Source organism: Peromyscus californicus, unplaced genomic scaffold (assembly GCF_007827085.1).
Source record: "Peromyscus californicus insignis strain IS unplaced genomic scaffold, ASM782708v3 Scaffold_13__1_contigs__length_99412109, whole genome shotgun sequence".
Taxonomy (NCBI): domain Eukaryota; kingdom Metazoa; phylum Chordata; class Mammalia; order Rodentia; family Cricetidae; genus Peromyscus; species Peromyscus californicus.
The window spans coordinates 97,004,392-97,018,973 of NW_026294424.1; the positions used below are offsets into that span (position 1 = coordinate 97,004,392).

A 14,582-nucleotide genomic window follows, 5' to 3' on the forward strand; every position below is an offset into this window, starting at 1 on the left:
TAGAACATCTTTAGTAAGAGGTAATCAATATTAACACAGATTTGGTATATTTTCAGTCAAAAGTAATGAAACATGTTGTGATTCTACACATTAAATGGCCCCGAATTAAGAGATTAATAACAGGGAAAATTATTTTTTCACATATAACATATTGACCAATGTAGTGTTTTTAGAAAACCAAAGTAAATGTAAACAATTCAAATAAGTGAAACAACTTCATGAACTATTTCCCATGACAAAAAAGAAGAGATGCTTCACATTAGAGGCATTATAATTCTTGAAGTTTTTTTATTTAGTGATTTCTGGTAAGGAGATTATACCATAGGAAAGTCATTTCACTGGCAGTGAGGTATGTATATACTCTACCAAAATACTCCTTCGTTTTAACTGTTTTTTAACTTTATTTACAAATGAAGAAAAGTATCAATGCATATCCTTGGTTCACCTATATTAGCAACTACATGAAATGACATGGAATGGGTGCTTGCATACAAACTCTTGTTTGTAAAGGATGCTAATTTTGGATTAAAGGAACTAAGTTGTTTTTGGAAAGAGTTTAAGAAAGTCATCACAACTTATCATGACCAAGACACCTGCACCATTATTTTCCATTCCTCACAGCACATTTATTTCAGTAATTCCATTATGTCGGTCCTTAGCATGAGCATAGTGTTACACAATTTTCATACATATAATCACATCCAAAACAAGCTCTAAGATTGAAATTGTAAACATTCTCATCATATGTAGAAATATTTTGTGTATTAATAGTTTTGCTAACTGATCAAATTTGGAAGTGAATATAAATGAGAAAGCCTATCTAAATCGTGTAGTGAGCCTGGTTTATTAATTACATTTCTACAATGTTAAATAAAGACAACCCTGTCCTGTAAGCATGTCAAACTGTACGTAAAACGTTACAAAGAAACAAATCTGTTAACAAAAGTATGTCTTGCAATAAAGAACATTAGATTTTTAAAATCTATTATGATACAAAAATGGAAAGGGTAAATAGCATCTTTGTTGACAAAGTAGGAGGTAGCATGGATGCACCACTTCATTGTCTGAGAAATGCAACTGGGGTAAAGAACACTTCCTTACCACAAATAATTTCCAGGACTATGTACATATTTCTTTTAGAAATACTTGTTTAAACAAATCTCCCTCCGACTTTTTAGTATAAAAAAAAACCGTTCCATGTGATTTAAAAAAACACTTACACATCTACTAGATAGATAGTACTCTGCCCTATTTGGGTGAACAGTCTCAAACTATGAAGTACATGATATTTAATGCCCTAAGTTGAGTGAATTTAGTTAGCAGTTCCTGGTATTATACAAAACACTAAATACATACCAACAAAATATAATATCTTAGTTTTCTATGTAAGTGTGGGGAAGAAACAGAGTCTTGATTCTGATAACACTGCAGAAAACATAATCTTTCAGTAAGTCTGTCTGTAAATTCATGTGCAACATTTTACAAATGGCTCTCAGATGTAAGACCTTTAATTGAGTAAACTCAGCCAACAAAATTCAGTAAACCTTAAGAACACATTTCCACCCTATATAAAATATAGACTACTTACTGTCTTAAGTATTCAGTTTGCTCTGATGTAATTCACATTCCCCCATTTTTCCTACTTTAGTATTTATAAATGGATGTAGCTTACAAAAAAGAAAAAAGAAAAAAAAAGACAAAGAATTTTAAATTTACATCCAATTAAATTTGCTCTTTAAAAGGATTCCTGGTTCTATGAAGCTGCTTCTGCCATTAGTAAAGAAAATGAAGTTTCTGTAATCGAGGCAGGCTTTTTAAGTAGTGACGTGACTTCCACCATGCCGGCTCCAGTCCGTGGGAGATTAGCGTTCACAATGTGTCGTTGTAAATGCTTAATCCAGTCTTCCTGAACAGACAGTGGTCCCCGAAAGACTAGGCCACAAAACCTGCAAGAGAAGAAGTGGATAAGAGTACTTCTCTTAATATAACTAATTCTATTTAAAACTAATTCACATAAAGCCAATACTGTAAGAAATAAATCTCACCATACACTACATAGAGCACTTGTCTAATAAGTCAGTGGTTCTCAACCTGTGGGTCACAACTAGTTGAGGGTCGGACAACCCTCTCACAGGGGTCACCTAAGACCATCCTGCATATCAGTTATTTACATTACAATTCATAACAGTAGCAAAATTACAGTTATGAAGCAGCAATGAAAATAATTTTATGGTTGGGGGTCAGCACAACATAAGGAACTGTTATTAGAGGGTCGCAGAATTAGGAAGGTTGAGAAGTCACTGGTTTAAATTAAGTTGAATAAATTTACACCTTTGTAGCTTGAGTTTTCCTGCCTGACCCACAGTCAGGACAAATCTCTCACCTGCCAGTCCCACAGCCGCTCAGACCCGACCAAGTAAACACAGAGACTTATACTGGTTACAAACTGTATGGCCGTGGCAGGATTCTTGCTAACTGTTCTTACAGCTTAAATTAATCCATTTCCATTAATCTATACCTTGCCACATGGCTCGTGGCTTACCGGTATCTTCACATTCTGTTTCTCATCGTGGCGGCTGGCAGCGTCTCTCTCTCTCAGTCTTCCACTTCCTAGCTTTATTCTCCTCCTTGTCCCGCCTACACTTCCTGCCTAGCCAATGGCCAATCAGTGTTTTATTTATTGACTAATTAGCAACACATTTGCCATACAGAACATTCCACAGCACACCTTTATTAATGGATTTAGTAAATGCTCTTAATTTTTGTAGGGGTTGCAATATTATTTGATTTAAAATTAACTAAATAGGCTTCTTTACAAAAAAAAAAATCTATGTGTCTGGATATTTTGCCTGCCTCTACATCTGTGCCCCATGTGCATAGGCCTGGTATCTCTGGAGGCCAGAAAAGGGTTGTAGGATGCCGAGACTGGAACTGCAAGCCATCTTATGGGTGCCGGGAATCAAGCCTGGGTCCTCTGGAAGAGTAGGCAGTGCTCTTAGCTGCTGAGCCACTTCTCCTGTCTCACTAAATACTTTGATACCATCTAAATTCATTCACAAGAATTATTCCAAAGTGTGTATCTCATCAAAGACCCTTCTCCAGTTCAGAAGTACACTGTGTCTATGCACTTATCTGTGAGGGGGCATGGAGGGAGGTGTGTTATGGAGGAAAAGAAAATGTGTTGGTGCTGTGAATGATTGATTAATAAATAAAACACTGATTGGCCAGTAGCCAGGCAGAAAGTATAGGTGGGACAAGGAGAGGAGAATTCTGGGAAGTGGAAGGCTGAGTCAGAGAGACGCTGCCAGCCGCCACTATGAAAAGCGAGATGTAAGATACTGGTAAGCCATGAGCCACGTGGCAAGCTACAGTTTAATAGAAATGGGTTCATTTAAGATAGAAGAATTAGATAGCAAGAAGCCTGCCACGGCCATACAGTTTGTAAGCAATATACGTCTCTGTGTTTACTTGGTTGGGTCTGAGCGGCTGTGGGACTGGCGAGTGAGAGAGATTTGTCCTGACCATGGGCCAGGCAGGAAAACTCCAGCTACATGTTGTTAATAAGCAGGAACTTAAAGACCGTAGAAACAATCCAAACTAAATTGACCAAATATATAAAGCACAATTAATACTCCACTTCTATAAGTTACAGTATAATACAGGCATTTGACTAACAAACAAACCCTGCCTTACTAATTGTTGAAGCAAACATAAGTATATGATGAATTAAGATTCTAAGTCTGTCTCTGCAAACTCATTTACAACTCTATTGTTGAGTATGCCACAAAATAAAAATGCCAACTAAAATAGCTACTGTGTCTCAAAGGTAACCTAAAACAGGGATGATGTCTGGCAACAGAGGCATCTACCTGCATCGGAGAATGTAAACCTCGTCAGCACCATGAGGTAATGTTAGCATTTTCTTCTTGCTTCCAGATCTTGACCTTGATTTCTTTTGCTTACAATCTAAAGCTAAAAAAAAGGAAGAGAAAGACTTAACATTCCTCATATATTTAAAGCATACCCACCTAACAGAGGTCATGTGATCTACACCACATCAGAGAAGTCTGTGTCCAGCTCCCTGTTTACAGGGCATGCACTAATTTGCAGGGACCCACTTCTGTGGCGGCATCTTATCTGCGCATGCGTTCTGTGCCGCTGTTTTCCCATGCAGGTCTCCTCCACTCATGCAGAATGGAGGACAATGGCTAAGGAACCAGGAGCTCAGCTGGTCAATAATTACAATAATGGGAATCTTTACTTTTGATCACATATAATTTTAAACATCCTATTTCCAGGAAAACAGCAACTTTTAAATTGTATTCAATTAAATTTGTATTTGATTACTGCTCTATTAAATAAATCTAGCAAACTGAGCAATGGAATATCAACAATGTAATACAAAGCTCAATGAAAAGTCAATTTCCGCTGATATTCAAGAGCAAGCATAGATCAGTTTTCACTTTTAAACTCAACCTATATTACATGTACAATCATGCAAACATCTGAGTTTATTAGAAAAAACTATAAACTATATTATCTAAGTTCACAACTGGATCCAGTGTTTGATGCCAACTATTCTTTACAGTTTTACATTTTCTCCAGTAGTTTATTTTTAAAATGTGATTTTAAAAAAAATACTTTTTTAAGGGTAGATGAAATATTTTAGTGCTGGTTTTGGCATTTTTTTTCCCATTACTTAACCTTCCCTTTAATTATTTATTTCAAAAGTATGAGTCAATGAAAGAAAAGATTTTTATGGGTGAACTAGACAGGAGGCAATGCTCTGGAGTCCTTGGACAGAGCTACAGCATTCCTTGGACAAAGGGAGGACGGTAGGTGTGGGTGCTGCGTGTGAAGCAGCAGGAAGAGAAAGAGCTCATCACAGGGCCCAAGTGTAACTCAAGAACCACCCAGATGGCCTTCATTCACTCTTCTAAGGACGAGAGCAGGTGTCCATCACAGAACAGAGGTCCCGGCTCTCCCAGCAGCAGAAGTGTACACAGTCAACTGAATCCGCGGGGACCTAAGGCTCAGTCACCACTCCCAGCTTTTTGTCACTTGTCTATTGAAAGGTCAAATCTAAGACTCAAAGGTTTTTTTTTTTATTATTATTTATTAAGACAAGAGACCAATAAGAAAAGAACTACTAGAAGTCTGAAGAATAGCTAAGTAACCCAGCTCTACAAAATTCTTTTAAGGTTCTCACTGGTATTTCAATCAAGAGCCTAGTACACAGCAGGGACTCAACAAATGCTTCTGGAGCAGAAATAAGGAAAACTCAAAGTTTAACCATCGGCATTCAGATGCCGTGTGAATGGAAATCTGTTCTAGCACGATGCAATACGGGTACCACTCCTTCCTAACACCACCGTACCGTCTGTTTAAAGACTGCTGCAACCACAGGTTCTGATTACCTTTGGTACGTACAACAGAGCAGTCTAACAACGTAGAAACGAGGTGCTTCACACCTAGTGTACTTCTTTTCCACAGCTGCTGCAGTGAGCAATTTAAAGTTTAAGTCACTTTTAAGTGACCTGCACTCTGGAAAGAGAATTCAGAGAACTACTAGCCATCAGTTACTCCACCTATGAGACACATGATGTCTGCCTCTGTGATACAGGACACAGCAAGGTTTAGCATTAAATTACAGTTACAATCTTTCTTTGAAGGGCTTGCCACACTATATTCAAAAATCCTTGTAGAATGCACATAAATTACTGTAGGACACAAACAGAATGCGTTATAATGACCCTTACAAACCATCTTCAGAGTGCTACTGGTAGCAAATGGTCAAGGAAGTCACGGAATGGGTCACACGCTACCAAACTTAGTTACGCGGACACGCTGTGGGATCTGGAGGACGCAACTCAACAGCCAGCATTGGTAAGATCAGAAGAGTTTGCTTGAATGAAGAAGAACAGTATTTTCTGAATTTTGATGCTGTGTTCTATGAATGATATAACATCTAAAATTGTAAATGAAGCCATCAAAATTTCAGCATTAATATTTGGAGGTGGCAAGACATCAGAAAATAGGGCCACCATCATTGTGCAGCTGGGAATTTCTGCTGGCTACGTTTCTAAGTCAGGTTATAGAAGTTCTTGCACTGAGAATCCTTAGAAGTCTATTCCTAAGACTAAGATATTTCAAATCTCACATCCCTGATAATAAAACCTGAACGTCTACATGTCTTAACATCTTATTTTAAAATGCCTTGGTTCCCAACACACTGTTTAGTAGGTGAAATGAATACACTGAGTAACAAGTTTTTTTGTTTTTAATACTAGCATCCAACCCACCCCTGTAATGCAGTCAACACATCTAGAAATTTATAAAAACTGAGTAACATAAAAACATGTACAAGGAAGACATTCTCATGGCCCTTGCTACATCAAAGACAACATAAATTGTTCCATGCACTGCAAAGGACACTGTACAAACATGTCTGTCCTAGAGCATTCCAGACCAACCATTTTCAGTATTTCAGGTCTAACACTGTGTCTTGGTCCCCCGTTTCTGTCTCTAGCTATACTGCTGCTGTAGGACAGAAGCAGGCCTGGGGACTCAGGCCCTCACATGCCGCTCAGAATGCAGAAAATGTGGAGGGAACCAGAGTCTTCCAAAAGATTGGTTAGAAATCTTTTTAACTCAAGTTACCCGAGTTTATGGAAGACTTCACCTGCTACTGCAAAATTACAAAGACAATGGACTGAGCTGCAAGGTCATACATAGATGCTTGACAATCTAACTTTTAGTAAAACATCCGTGTTTTACTAAATATGGAAAAAACTCAAAAGCCCCCACAGTGTTATGCTATGAAACAGTCAGGTAACAGGTAACCTGGTAACAACAGGTAACAACAAGCACGGCATTAGATGACACACACATCCAAAGACAAGTCTGTTTTCTCAACAATCATTTCATTTTATACACAGAAAGAAAAAAAAAGAAGTTACTTTCGACACTAATGTGATTATATAAAATCTTCTGCTCTTTCCATTGTCCTCCTCATTGTATACAATAATTGTTTCTAAGAAATTTTCTTTTTTTTCTTCATTATATAAATGACTTCAGAGGAAGAGGATTTATTTGGTGTTACCTGAAGCTCCTGTGACCAAGAAGTACACTGTGACTAAATTAATATTCACCACTAACATTCTGAATTGCTCTCAATCATCCCTGCCCAGTGACTTAAGCGCTCTACTTCATCTGCTTCTTCTTTAGCTGACTGCTGGTATACATCTATGTTTCTTAGTGTGCTGTCTGCTGCTGGAACAGAAAACCAGGACTGGGTGAATGGAAATCACCTAAGTGTATAGTTCACAGTCCTGAGGACTGAGTGTGGCACCCATTTCTGGTGAGGCCTCCTTGTTCAGCCATAACACGGCAGGGAGACGGGCATGCGCACCTGTGCTAACCAACCCATCCTCTCATGAGGACAGAGCCTTGCAGCTTCCAGTCATCGCCTAAGACAGACATTCTCATTTCAAAAGAGAAGAAACAAGAAACTTGTCCTACGTAAGTCCAAAAGTTAGTAAGAAAAACAGTAAGCCTTACTGCCCCACATGGGGCAGTAAGGACACACTGGAGAGTCTGGACAGCCCAGTCCTACAGTTCTGCTTGACTCCAGGCACACTTATGCTCTGTAGTTGTCCCAGGCTCATGTCACATGCTGGTGCTCCCACAGACCCAGGGCCTTAGAGGATTCCGACTGTAACAGCCCTACACCTGCCTGGTGTAGGTGCTCTGCAGCAGTTTGGCTCCTGACCCCCCTTGCTCCTGGGTGCTGCCCCAGTGGGGACTCACTGGTCAGCCCCATGGAAGCCATGCTCCTGCAGTTCTTACGTTCTGGGGGGCTTGAAGATTTAATGTCACTTAGAAACAGCAAAGGCTTCCCACGTGTATCTTCTGAAGTGGTGGGTCTATTAGACCACTGAAGCCAAAGCTGCCACAGGCCCACAAGCCCTCAGTCTTTAACCATCCTGTAAAACAACAGCATCAAGCTTCTTCATAGCTAACACTCTTTCTAGCAAAGGGTCTCTTGACACATTTAGGATTCTCCCAAACACACTTCCTCGCCACCCTGCTGCACTCTACTTATAATATACTGTAGCTTCAGACGGCGGCTGAGGTGGACACTCAGCAGCCTGATGCTTTGCTGTCAGGAAATGTTAGGCACCAGATAGCCTACTCCTTCTCTGTGTCCACACGATTCTGCCCAATTCTTCACAACACTATAACAAGGATGACCTTTACACTTCAGTTTCCAATACCTTGTTCCTCATTTTTGTCTGAGAGTTCAACAGAATGGCCTTTTCTGTCCATATTTCTACCAATATTCCAGTCACAACACTTAAGGAATCTACAGCTTTCTTCTAACCCCGCACCAGAATCACTCAATGTTCCACACGTAACAACGCAAGCTTTTCTTTTGTAGCACGCTCACCTAACTCTCCCAGCCTCCGCCCATCATGGAGCTTCAGAGGGGTTTCCACATTTTCAGGTATTCCTAACAACAGTCCCACTTCTTGGCAACAACTTAACTGTCCAAATAAACACACTGTAATTCTGGAGGTGGAAGTCCGCTCACGCCTGGTGAGGACCTTTGTTTTAGATTGCACCATGGTACCAGAACAAGTGAGCACATTGTGTGTGAGTCGGGGGTGGGGAGTCAGAGAAAACTGGACAAGCCATTCTTCCTGGAGAAACCCTGCCCTTCAGAAGCAAACCTCCTCCCTCCATTAATAGAGGCCTGCATGATGGTACAGCCTTGATGGCCTGCTTAGGCCATCTTAAAGACCTCTTAAAGTTCCACCTCTTAATATGGTTACAATAGTAATTCAATTTCAGCCCAAGTTTCAGAGAGGAATCTTCACACCATACAGCCCTGGGATGCACTGAAGCACAGTGGCCACACGATACAGACCCCAAACAGAAGCATGTCATGCCCCACCAGAAGGAAGAAAATGCCTTTTCTGTGCGGTTAGCACAGAACTTTGGGAAAGCAAAGCAACTACAGGTTTGTTTGGAAAAAACAGCGGAAAAGAATGATCACAGCAGGTAACCACCGTCCCAGCACCACTAAAGGCTGGTGAAGAAGGTGGCTGTGGCAGCTGTGAGGGGAAAGGATGCATGTCCCAAGGTACACTCAAGTGTGAGTCTGAGAAACTCATTCTAACTGCTGCTGCAATCCTCGGAGGTTCAGGAAACTCAAGCATAGAAAAGACTCAAATAAGTATTTTACCTTTCTCAGTTTCAACGGAAAAAGAACTAGTTTGGGGGGTATTTTTTAAAAAATAATTTTCAAACAAAGGCTACTACATATTCATTTTTCATGAGACTATACAAACGTATTCAGTGTTGAGTCCTGAGTACCTGGTACCATAATAGTACAATGACCATGAAATAGTAATTGAAATAGTAATTGACCCCAAATCAAAATCAACAGCCAGGGAAGGGCAAATGTACCTAGAAACACTTGATATTTCACCTGGAAGAGGATGATATGAAAACAATTTGAAAAGTAGCCTCTTATTTATACTTGAAGTCTATGTAGGAGAAGAAAAAAAAAAAAGCAAAATTTGTAGATGCCTCCACTGTTTCAATATGTAAATATATCCAGACATAGAAAGAATAACCAGACACAAACGGTAACAGGACAGCAAATATTACTTCTTTGTGTTAGCAAGGAAAAAAAGTTAAAATCGTCTTTCCAAGGTGAATTGCGCTCCATGCTGTTTTATTCAGCAAGGCAAGTGTTTGCCAAGAGGAGCAATTACTTCTCTTAGACTAAGACACACACAGAACACAGAACAAACATTAAAATACACAATATGAATCTGTGAGTCACCTTTAAAAAAAAGAATTACTTAAGCATTTTAATCAAACTCCTGCCCTCTATAAGCTGACATCATCTTAGGAATAATTAAAGAATAATTAAACAAATGTACAGCAAGACAATCACACTCAACTTCAGTAAGACAGACAAATCTAAATGTCACAACTCTATGGTCTCAATGAATTTGATTTGGCTTTTAATCATTTTTAAGACTTTACATATTCCAACAAAGTTCAAAACTAAAAGCAGATATGATGTTCATCGGGTTATTTTCTTTTGGGAGCATCTTCTACCTAAGGCACTGTGTGTGTGTGTGTGTATATGTATGTGTGTGTGTGTGTGTGTGTGTGTGTGTGTGTGTGTGTCTGTGTTACATACACATATGTGATACTGGATAGCAAGAATTAACATTATTCCTCAAACTCTACATAAAACAAAGAAATAGTAAACTCTACTTTTGCACCTCTGAATAAGTGAGAAATGAAATCTCCAACAAGCCGTCTTCTTGGCCTAACCTCACAAGAGGCAGTTCGAGTATATCTGCATTAGACCTGTTTTAGGGTTTCTGTCGATGGGATAAAACACCATGACCAAAAGCAACTTGGGGAGGAGAGGGTTTGATTTCATCTTGCACCTCTTAGGTCATCACTGAAGGAATCTGGGGCAGGAACTCAGGGTGGGAACCTGGAGGCAGGAAGTGAGGCAGAAGCCACAGGAGCACTGCTCACTGGCTTACTCCTCCGAGGTTCTGTGGCCTCCTTTCTCATACCACCCACGACCATGGGCCCAAGGGTAGCACTGCTCACGATGGGCTGAGCCCCTCCTCCACCAATCATTAATCAAACAAATACCCCAGGGGGCAATCTAGTGAGGGCATTGTCTCAACTGAGGTTCCCTCTTCTCAAATGGCTGTAGCTTGTATCAGGCTGACAAAAAACTAACCAGGATAATCCCCATAAAGTCAACTATAGCAAAACACCCACATTTAGTTCTGGCTAACAACGTACTTTGTAACTGTACCATAATCCAGATCATAAACAATACTCAAGAATTGATGTTAGATGAGAAAGAAATCAGTGAACTCACAGAACATAACTAAAGTTATTTGGACACATTAAAAATTATTAACCTAAAAAGCAAATCCTAGAAAATTAACAAGTAATAAAACTAGTGGGGATACTAGTGAAACTGACAGGACTGGAGCCAGGCGGGGTGGGGGGAACACAATCAAATAGAACTAAACTTTGGAACCAATGACAAGCCAAAACAGGCATAATAAAATGAAGTATTTGGTCTGCAGTGGTGTTAGCTGGACAGCCAGGTGAGGAGGAATTGCTGGATACGGAGAAGTCACCGAGGGCAGCACTCCAGTGGTTATTTATAGATGCCCTGCCCTCCAGCCACCTGTCTCCTACCTCTTGTTCTAACAACTCCTCCACCACACCAGCCGTCCATCTGTGCCCCCTTCTCTGCCCTAGTATCATTACTGTAGTAGGTGACTCTTACAATGGATTTCTGGTCTACAAAGTGTGTAGCAGGACACTAAGAGCTACATAATAGAGACCGTCTCAAAACACACAGAAAAAAGGGTTCTGCTTCATTACAAAGTCAGTTCCAGCATTAATTAGCTCCCTATGTCATCTACTTGACATATCTCAACCACCTAACTTAATTCCCCACTTCTTGCCTCCCAGTATTTTTAATAAACTTTTCAGATTTCCCCACATTACTCCCTCTTTTTCCAAGTATGGTTCCTTTCCTCTCCAAACCCTAACTTTCCTTTTCAACCAGTTATCTCTGAGGCTCAAATCAAATGACACATGCTGGGGTGGGGTGTAGCTCCTTTTTGGTACATGATTTTAGCATGCAAAAACCACTGGATCAAAGTCCAGCATCTAATGAGCCAATGACAACACCAGAACCTCACACACTCTGCAAGAGCCTCGCTGGTCCTGGTCTAGGCTTCCAGTGCTTTACAACTGCAGTGTTTCACACAGCTCGTTCACGGCACGTGTTCATCTGCTGTAATATCACAGTTATGCTTATATGTGTTTCTACTGTAAGTAAAACCCAATCTCTCTCTGTAGTACTTATACTTAGCACAGGGCTCACATGGCTTGGACCACAGCAGGAGTTGAAGGAATGCTTGCCGAATTAGTGATAATCAGCCAATCTTCTTGGGTGTGTTGGGCAAAAAACCTACACCTTCTCTCGTATACCAAAACAGTTACTCAGTCCCTTTATAGGTTATTCTAAATGGGTACAAGGTTACATTTACACATCTGTTTCACAAGGCAAAAATAATGTCCACAATGCTTATGGGAAAAAGTCAAGTTTGGCACTAAAGAACCAATCTTAGAAAATGTACTCAACCAGAACGCTTTACTTTCTCGCCAAGTTTGAATATTACACATTACTGCCACATAAGCACAGATGCATGTTCTTGTTCCTTATACCTGGTAGTACTGAGATAAGCCACAGCTAAGAAAATACGGACACTGTCTCACAGACAGCTTTTAAAATACAAGGCAGAATATACCATGCGTTCTTTTTTGTGTATGTGAGTATATATGCATGTCCATTTGTGTGCGCTTACAAGGGAAGCAGGGACAGTCAGTCCCCTCCATTCCCAGGTCTGCACCAAAGGGACCTAAGCTAAGCAACTGCCTGAATGCTGGACACTTACAGCCCACACGGCACTAAATTGTGCACTACTCTTGAACAGCTCTAATTTTGAGGGTTACTGTTGCCAATGACCCTTCCTTAAACTCTGATAGCAGATATGTCTTGTTCTTTTCAAAGCCAATCCAGTTGAGAGAATTATCAAGGTATCTGGCTTTGAGTTAAAGTTTCTTTGAATAGTTTTAAGATCAATATTCTGCTTATACTTTATGGGACTGAATAAGCCTTCACACTGCAGTAACAGAGGACACTATGAGGGTACAAAACATCACTTGACATCTAATGGGGAGCTTGTACAATGTCACAGTAGAAGGCACTCCTACAGCATTTTCACAGCACAGGAGGGCTTTCCTAATGCTCTATGAACCCACTCAGCACCTGGCTGAGCTCATTAGTACTTGTAGGGGTATTTTATCAGTAAAGCTGAAAACAGGCAAAATACCCATTAGTAAGATCCAACCTACAATTACACTTTAAAAATTGATGATTTGAAAAATAAACTTTTTTTTTTTTTAAACAAGCATAATGTACTAGCAGTACTGTCAAATGGACTAACATTTAAAACCTTTTTCTCATTTCTCATTATGGTGGGCTGGTCACTTTAGATAACTAGTATGTATTACTTCTAAAGTGTTGTGAAAAATGTGCTCTTCAGATAAGACACATAAGATCATTCCCTAATGTACTTTTGAAATAAAAAATGTTCCCCTATAAATTTCCACTTTACTTGAAATTCCAAAGGTCATTATCTAACTTTAAAAAATAGTTGGTAGACAAAAACGAGTAGGTTAAGAAAGAAAATTCTGGGGCTGGAGAGATGGCTCAGCGGTTAAGAGCACTGGCTGCTCTGCCAGAGGTCCTGAGTTCAATTCCCAGCAACCACATGGTGGCTCACAACCATCTGTAATGCGATCTGGTGCCCTCTCCTGGCCTGCAGGGATACATGCAGACAGGAAATTGTATACATAAGAAATAAATAAATCTTTAAAAAAAAAAAAAAGAAAGAAAATTCTGTTGCTGCCACAGAAGTTTTCTAAGATACTACTACTGTTGGTTCTAGTCCGTACCACTGCCTAACAGACAGGAACTTAGGGCAGGGTATTCAGTACGTGGGTAGCAGCTTCCAATGGGGAGTAAACCAACTTACTGCATCATAACAAGCATTAATTTTTAATGAGAAAAAATAATACAAAAATACTAGAGTGCTATCAGATAAATAAATGAACAGGGATAGCATGCAGGTAATTTACATGTGGGAGTCAAGAGGTTAAATTTGATGAAATTTAAATAAGATGAAAAACCATCACATTCCAAGTACTTGAATAGTCAGCAAATTGATACTTTAGGAAGTAGAGTTTTCAGTCTAAGGCTAGCTGGAAAGACGTTAGAAGTAATATTTCTATCTCTGAAATTCCACCAGATTGCACAGAAGACACCAGGAGCTAATGCTTCTAAAAAAGCTTAGGAGCTCATCTTACCACAGGTTATCACACTCAGCCTTGAGAATGTGTAAGCTGTGTGTTTGTGTTATGTGCACATGTATGTGCACTTGCCTGTTCATGCACACATAGAGGCCTGTGGCTGATACTGGGATGTTTTTCTAAAGTGCTTCTTCATTTTGTTTACTTGTCTGGACAGTCTCTCACTGAACCTAAAGTCTGCAGTGCCAACTGGACCAGATGGCCAGTGTTTCTCTACTTCCCATCACTGGGGCTGCAGATGAGTGCTGCCACACCCAGCTTATTTACACGGATGCCCAGAATCCAATCTCTGGTCCTTGCATATTTCAGAAAGTACTTTAACCACTAAGCCACCTTCCCAGCCCCTACTTAAGCTTTTTCCTCAAAACTGGATCATACAAATAAAAATCCACACAAACAAAAGCTGAATGAGGCGCACACATACTTGAGTCTTATATAAGCTTCATTCCTACTATTTTCTCTTTTTCATTGTTCCAATTTTGTGATGTACTTGTATGAAGGTATGGTTTATAAACAAATATCTATCTATCTATCTATCTATCTATCTATCTATCTATCTATCTATCTATCTATCTCTT

At 39.8% G+C, this 14,582-nt stretch overlaps 1 protein-coding gene across 20 annotated transcripts in view; it reads right to left on the reverse strand.

The window, feature by feature from the left end:
- Positions 1–264: 264 nt before the first annotated feature.
- The window catches only part of Znf644 (zinc finger protein 644), a 76,960-nt gene continuing 62,642 nt past the window's right edge, over positions 265–14,582 (reverse strand). For all 20 annotated transcript variants that reach the window (XM_052735649.1, XM_052735654.1, XM_052735639.1 and 17 more), the window contains 2 exons: positions 3,870–3,972; positions 265–1,946 (listed from right to left, as the gene is read on the reverse strand). In XM_052735649.1, the coding sequence (XP_052591609.1) occupies positions 1,754–1,946; positions 3,870–3,972 (296 nt within the window). In that variant the 3' untranslated portion in view covers positions 265–1,753. The remainder of the gene's footprint in view (positions 1,947–3,869; positions 3,973–14,582) is intronic.